Source organism: Leptodactylus fuscus, chromosome 2 (genome assembly GCF_031893055.1).
Source record: "Leptodactylus fuscus isolate aLepFus1 chromosome 2, aLepFus1.hap2, whole genome shotgun sequence".
Lineage (NCBI taxonomy): Eukaryota > Metazoa > Chordata > Amphibia > Anura > Leptodactylidae > Leptodactylus > Leptodactylus fuscus.
The window spans coordinates 250915119-250922397 of NC_134266.1; the positions used below are offsets into that span (position 1 = coordinate 250915119).

Sequence of the window (7279 nt, forward strand, 5' to 3'; positions counted from 1 at the left end):
TTCCCTTATAAATCCACTCTTTGGATTTGCACCAGTCAGGGATCTCTGGTATAACTCTCGGCACTTTTCACTAAATTTGTAAAAATGGGCCGCGTGCCACAACGATGCTTATCTATGTCAGTTTTCTGGTGTAGTAAGGTCAGTAAATTCCCCCCTCCCCTATATACTACATTCTCTATGAGATATGGATATCTAGTTATCAGTCTGTAGTATGTCCTGTCCAGATCTCACAACACATGCTACATAGTTTTCCCCATATTTCATCCCCTTTATGTCACCTATGTACTGACCTGGCTTTGTTCCCTTTCAGGCCTAGAGAAAATCGAAGCGCTGCAGCAGCACGAGAACGAGGAAATTTACAAATTAGCGTTTGAAATCATAGATCAGTATTTCTCTGGAGATGATGTAAGATCCGTCATTTATTTTTATTTTAATGTGTTCCTAAAATTCTGTCCCCACCTGTATAAAGAAATCACTCTTGCCTATTCATACTGTCCATACTATAAGATCATGCCACCAGCAACACAAAAGACCACCGTAAGCGATCGTGATTTTTTTTTTTTTTTTTTTAAATGGAACGTGTGTGCAGTGGCCAATGATAGGCGCGAGCTCATATATTTTCATGTGATCGGGGCCAAAATCTTCCAACCTGGCAGGACTGTTGCTGTCCATTGTGGACCCCCATTTGTGCTAATTTTTTATTGATAATGGCCGGATTTGGCCATTTGAAGTGACTTCATGCATATGGGGTATTGATGACCTTTCTCAGTATTCTCCGTTCTCAGCTTTCCGTCTTCTGCATGCAGAAGACGGAAAGCTGTCAGACCGGGTCCGGCCATGAGTGGCGGTGAGCGTTTTATGCTCTCCGCCGCGAAACCGGTTTTTTAAAATCGGACACAGAGTACTGCATGTCCAACTCTGTGTCCAATTTAAAAAAAACAAAAAAACTGTTTTACGTTGGAGAGCATAAAACGCTCACAGCCGGACATCTTTCAAACCCATTCAAATGAATAGGTATGAAAGAGTCCTGCAGGTTTCAGTCTCCTGCCTCTGTTTTGTGCAGGAAACTGAAACCTGCAGAACGGAGACCCGGGCGCAGATGTGAACGAGCCCTGACATGCCGCACCCTCACAGTGTTCATACAAATGCTGCAGCCTCTTTACTGCCTACCGTATACAGCGCTGTACATTGTACCTCCGCTGTGTTTTCAAGTTGCGTCTCCGTTCCTTCTAGTTGAATGGGACTGAGCCGCAGTATGGTTATGTGACTAATGAACTGGCCAAGATTTAGGAGCAGACTCTTCAAGAGCCTATGTTAGCTGGTGTCTTCCTAGGGAGAACGAAGATTCACAGGAAATGTTACTGATGATGGTGATGAAATACTTTGTTGATATCTGCACCAATGTCCATCCGTTGCATATTCATAGTAAATCGCTGGACAAAAAAGGACTCTTTCGGCCAGCGATTTCAGTAGACAACCACCAAACCCTATTCTAGTCTATTGGGTCGCCCGGGTTCTGTTCGTGTCTATTGTCTTTAGGGCCATTGTTGACCACTGTTTCCAAGCATAGGTGTGAATCGGTACTTGTACAGAGCATATGTCCCAAAATAAGATAATGACAGATGTTAATTGAAATTCTTCTCTGTTCTGGACAGATTGATGAAGATCAAAGCCTCATCCCTGAAGCCACCCAGGGAGGTACCTACAACTTCGAGCCGTCATCCAACCTTCAGGCAAAAGAATTTAACTTCTAAGTGTGTTGCAGTGCAGCTTTTCTCTGTCCCTCGACTTCTAGCACCACCAGACGTCCACCGATTGAAGACGAACCCTAAAAAACAAAAAAAAAAGCTTCAAGACACAAACGCCTCTTCATTTTGATGCTTCGAAAGCGAACCATGTATCTTTCACTTGCAGTTGCCAAACGTCACTCACACGGACTGTAATTGCATGAGCTCGGTTTTCTTTGAGAATTCGACCAGACCCAGCTGTATTTTTTTTACCTTCTCCATTTGGCACTGTGTGCTGACTGCCACAACATTCAGCCTTTTTTTATTTTAGTTTTTTTTTTTTTTTTGTTTGTTTGATGTTAAGATAATTTCATAGTGATGGCCTATCAGCTTCCTGTGGAAAAAAAAAAAAGTAGCTTTTCTTGAATCTGGTGCACTGTACATCAAGACTTGTGCTATAAGGCATACATTGTGGAAGACTCTGCGAGAGTACGGTCTACTCTGAGCCTCCATCTTCCTCCATAGACATTTTCATATTTTGAGGAACTATAAATTTAATGGATACAAAACATGCAAGCCAAAAGATTTTATTCATGAAACTGAATAAAAAAAAAGATAACTTGGGTGAATTATTGAGAGAAAAAAAATTCTGTTTAAGAGAAAACTGTAATTCCGTCTCTTACTTAGTATTTCCCCAAACTGCCTCCCAAGTCAGGATTGGATCCATGGAACTGGCCGCTTTGTATTGTACCCAACATCCAGCCCCGTCCGACCACTTCGACCTGTTTTTCCCTGATGTTCTCGAATAACCAGAAGCTCTGCATGGAGATCCCTCCCAAGCTATAGAACATGTCAAGCTGAAAGCAAGCGTCCCAAAAAAAAAAAAAAAAAAACATGGTAATCAAGGCCTAAATTGTGGGTGGGGAAAATAAACCTTGCTTTCAACTTCAGTAGACATGGTATGTTAAGTTGTTTTTTTTTTTTTTTTTTTTTTTTTTTTTTATTCAGAGCTTTTCACGTTTACTGTAAATTGTCTGAAGTTGTATCCATCAGGAAGTGGTTGGAAAATGGCGACTATCTGGACCGGAGCTAGGCGAGCGTTCACCTTATGGCTGGGAGTTGTAGTCGGTCACGTTTTAGTTTTGAAGAGATCCGAAGAAATGTTTTTAAGTTTGCTTTATGGGGTAGGCGACATGCACGCGGACATTGTGTGAGAAAACGACATGGATGAGATACGTGTGCTGACCCGTTATAATACAGGGTCGTTGGATATAATGGGTCAGTGTGCTAGCTTCTAAAAACATGGCTGGCGCACACATTTGCCTGCGTCGGGAGTCAGCATGGGACCTCACCCGAACGGACTACCGAACGCATTTGCAATCAGTGTGCAGTGAAAGCACATGGACCCCATAGACTGTAATGGGGTGCGTGGGCTTGCCGGGAGATCTCCACAGGGAACATGCGGACAGGAAAGTAGTTCTCAGTCTGCTTTGCTGTCCACATGACTAATGCAGAGATCTGGCAGCAAGCACATGGACCCCATTATAGTCTATGGGATCCGTGTGCTTTCACTGCACAGCGTTTGGTAGTCCGTTCGGGGAGGAAGGGGGGGTCGCATGCAGGCTTCCCAAATGGATTACCGACGCAGATGTGAACCAAGGGTTAATATGTAGACAAGGAAGTGTCAGGCTGTTCCCCACCCTCATTCATTATAAGAGGTTGCTATGGATGACCCTTCCTTTTCTACATCGGATTAGATGGTCACTCGCAGGTAAAGAAAGAGATTAGTATGGTCGTGAATATAGGTGACTGAATTTTTATAGGGGTTTTTTTCCCAAAAAAATTTACATTCATCACTTATTCACAAGATAGGTCATATATGTCCGATGACTGGGGTCCATGGTGAATACTACAATGGGTGTCCCAAGTACCCCATTTCATCCTCACTGAGGAGGGGCTGTTGACTTGCTCCTTTCGGTGTCTATGGGGTGGGGGTATAGCACTCGGTTCCTCTGCCTTGTTTGCGTGTAGTGAGGGGACCCCAGTGATCAGACATTACAAAGAAGAAAAAAGGGGGGGAAGTGAAAAATGTCAATTGTTGGGGGAAAAAAAAAAAAATCCTTCAAGTCCTTGTGCAGATGGTTTTATTACATCCCTATGCAAGCTCTGAATTGTATGGAGCTGTACTATGGCACCCATCTCTGTATGAACCAACATACAATATGGCTCCACAAATGTCTGTCTGATCCGTGGTTCGGAAACTATGGTGCCGTGTTACTGGAATGCCGTATGATGAAGGTGTTCAGTAACACAGCGCTATACGTAGGCAGTATACAGTGTGCTATGGTGGTTGTGCCGTCATATCAACCAGTCCGGGCATATTTTACCATCCAGTCTCATGCCAAATGGGACGGCTTGTGTTGAAGTGTATCTCCCGAGCCAGATCATCCTCTTCTACATTCTGTGCATGGACATGTCTTACCCCATAGGACGGGTTCTGTACGTGTTCATCATAATACTATATGTTGGTAAAAATTACAGGGGTTTCCTGACCACCCCACTGTTTATCCAGGGAGCTGCCAAAACTATAGAGTGGACAGAGCCAGAAGCAGGCGGCTGTTCTCACTGTCTACTACAGGCAGTTGGAAGCTGAGCTGCAGTAACCTGACACATTTGTTCATGGATCTGTCCACATTAGGCTAAGTTCTCACAGGGTTTTTTGGACCGGAATCTGAGGCGGAGGCCGCCTCATGTTCCGGTCCAAAATATGGGTAGCCGCAACTGAGTGCTGGTGCACTGCACTCCGCTCTGTTTTAAGCCCAATGAATGGGCCTAGTCGGGAGGAGGGAGTGTCTTCAGGCCAAATCGTGAGGTGAAACGGCCCAAAGAATGAGCACCTCGCTTCTTTTTCCGGGAGCCGGAACGAACTAGCTCCCATTGATTTCAATAGGAGCCGTTTTTTTGGTCAGGATTTTGAGGCGAATATAGCCTCAAAATCCTGACCAAAAAAAACTCAGTGTGAACTTACCCTTATAGTTCTGGTGGCCCCATCCCAGCTGATTGGTGGGGGTGCTGGGTATTGGACTCCGATATTGATGACCTCTCCTATGGGTCATCAGTATCCAAATACCTGGAAAACCCCTTTAAGACAAGGCCCCACCTGGCAAAATCGTGCAGAAAAACCACAATGAGAGTGCCCTATATTTTTCATTGAGGTTTTGCGGCGGTTTTTTTTGTTTGTTTTTTTTTGCTTCCCCCATTAAAGATCTAGGGGAAACGTTCAGAATCCGCAACTAAAATGAACTGGCTGTGTTTTTCAAAACCAAATCCAGCTTTTATTTTTCTGCAATGGGTGAACGAGATTAAACAAAATCTGATTCGCTTTGCTGGTTCTGTCAAAGGCAACGTTTTTTCCGTGGGTCCTTAGCCTTAAACGATACGCATGGAGAAAGAGACAACATTAGTCAGTCCGGTCCTAGGTTTCTATGGGGTACTGGCATCCCCCCCCCGCTGCCGCATCGCCCCTTCCTTCTGTATAGTCTTTTAATAACATAACCAACTTGGGCAAGTTAGAATTACGGATTTGGCAAACCAGGTTCACGCCAACGGTAGCGTTCCGAATCTGGCCAATATGATGAGATGTTCTGTTTGATCGGTGATATGTTAAAAAAAAAATTTAATTTTTTTCGGTGGGAGCTATCTGCAACAGGAAGACTTGGGGCGCAGTTTCTTATTGCGTCGGCCTTTTCCTGGCGATCTGATGTGAAGGGATAGGATAAATAATTTTTTTTTTTTTTTTTTTTTTTTTTCTTAGGTAGCAGACTTGGGTTGTGTTTACTGTGATGCAATGAGATGCCATCCAAAAATTTGTGGATCCGCTTTCCTCTAAATAGTTCGATCTATGACGACACAGCAGGTGTGCATTCATTACAATAAATATATATATATATCTGCCAAGGTGGAGCCACTTTAAAGAGGGGGGGTGGGGTTTGTCTTGTATCGCCAGGTGGGTACAAGCGTATGTTTAAACTGCAAGATTTTTACTTGCTACAGATTCTGTTTTACTTCGAGCAGTCTGGCCTCTGATTATTTATAGGTTTTATAAATTTTAGATTCAATTTCTCTTTAAGGTGGCTCAAAACTTTTTCAACTCTTGTGCACATAAAAAGAAAAAAAAAATGAGTTGAAGTTCATTGTGCCTTTTTTTCGTCTTCTCTCTCCCCCCTCCCCCAACCGCGCCATCCCGAGAGTTTTAGAGCTGGCTTCATATCATAGCTGCGTCCCATTCACACAGTCGTAGTCTAACGTGTGGTGTTTTACCGATTTATAGCAGAACTTGATATGGTCACAATATTAAAAAAAAAAAAAATGGAGATTTTTTTGGTTTACCATTTTTTATTCCACGGTTGAACATGTTCCTTTTTTTTTTTTTTGTTTGTACAAATGTTACATGACATAAATATACGTGTACATAGATATATATATAAGCTGCATTTGGCCGCGTCGTTTCTTCCTAGGGTTTCCAGAAGTCATTTCTTTGTATTTTCATTGGCGGAAACACTTTCTTAGGCCTCCCCTGGAGAGGAATATAAAGACTTCGGTGTGTATATAAATGCTTGAAAGGGGACTTGTCATCTGAGGTCCGTTCTCTAGGGACCCCCCCTCCCCCACATAGGTCATCGGATCCCCGAGAACCAAGATGGCAGGTTCTCTTTTTAAAGCCCTAGCAAACTGGGTAGCTTTATTTGTGACCTTATTAAGTTTTGATAGGGATTGCATAATGTGATAGTTACAGAAACAAAGATTATTGCTGCACTTTTTGTTTTCAGAACAGTGTTTGGAAAAATGCATATTTTCTTTTTTTTTTGTTTTCTTTTTCTTTTTTTTATTAACTGTTTAGACTAAAATGTTCTTTCAAAAGAGGCATCAAAATGTGTTCCTAATTTTGTATATGGGCTTAGGTTTTGTAACCAATAAAAAGCTGCTATCAAATACTATATCGTACTCCCTTGTGTGCGTTTTTTATTTCTGGTTCTCATACGACTCCCCTCCCCCGCCATCTGTGTTCCTTCATACGTAGTGCTGATGAAGATCTCATCTGTCTTCTCTAAGGGACCAGATGTGCATCTATACAGAGATTACCTCCTGATTTATAAAACTCTCCTGTCAGACCTTCTCATCAGTGAGTGCTGTGTGCAGAATCTTCAGTGTACTTCTTTGAGCTGCAGCTTTATACTTTTCAAGAGCTGAAAGTAAAAAAAAACTTGTCACAGGCAGGCTGAGGATGCATCACATATACACAGTCCAGTCACATTAATGTGACCACCAGTTAAAATCCAGAATAACCACCTTTGGCAGAGCGGACCACTGCGAGACGTGCAGGAAGAGAGGGGATGTTGTGATGATGTCACTGGGATGTTGAGCCAGGCCGACTCCAGTGCCGTGGCCAGCTGCGCTAGGTTACGCGGTTGAGCGTCAATGGTGCGAACAACCCGATCCAGATGGTCCCACAGGTTCTTGATTGGGCTCAAGTCTGGGGAATTTGCTGGCCA

General features: G+C 43.2%; 1 protein-coding gene across 3 annotated transcripts in view; it reads left to right on the plus strand.

Moving 5' to 3' along the window:
• Positions 1–6689, plus strand: part of KPNA3 (karyopherin subunit alpha 3) — a 29670-nt gene extending 22981 nt beyond the window's left edge. For 2 of the 3 annotated variants that reach the window (XM_075266024.1, XM_075266025.1), the window contains exons 16-17: positions 311–405; positions 1656–6689. In XM_075266024.1, coding sequence (XP_075122125.1) covers positions 311–405; positions 1656–1754 — 194 coding nt within the window. In that variant the 3' untranslated portion in view covers positions 1755–6689. The remainder of the gene's footprint in view (positions 1–310; positions 406–1655) is intronic. The other variant, XR_012715116.1, reaches the window with a different exon arrangement.
• Positions 6690–7279: the final 590 nt, after the last annotated feature.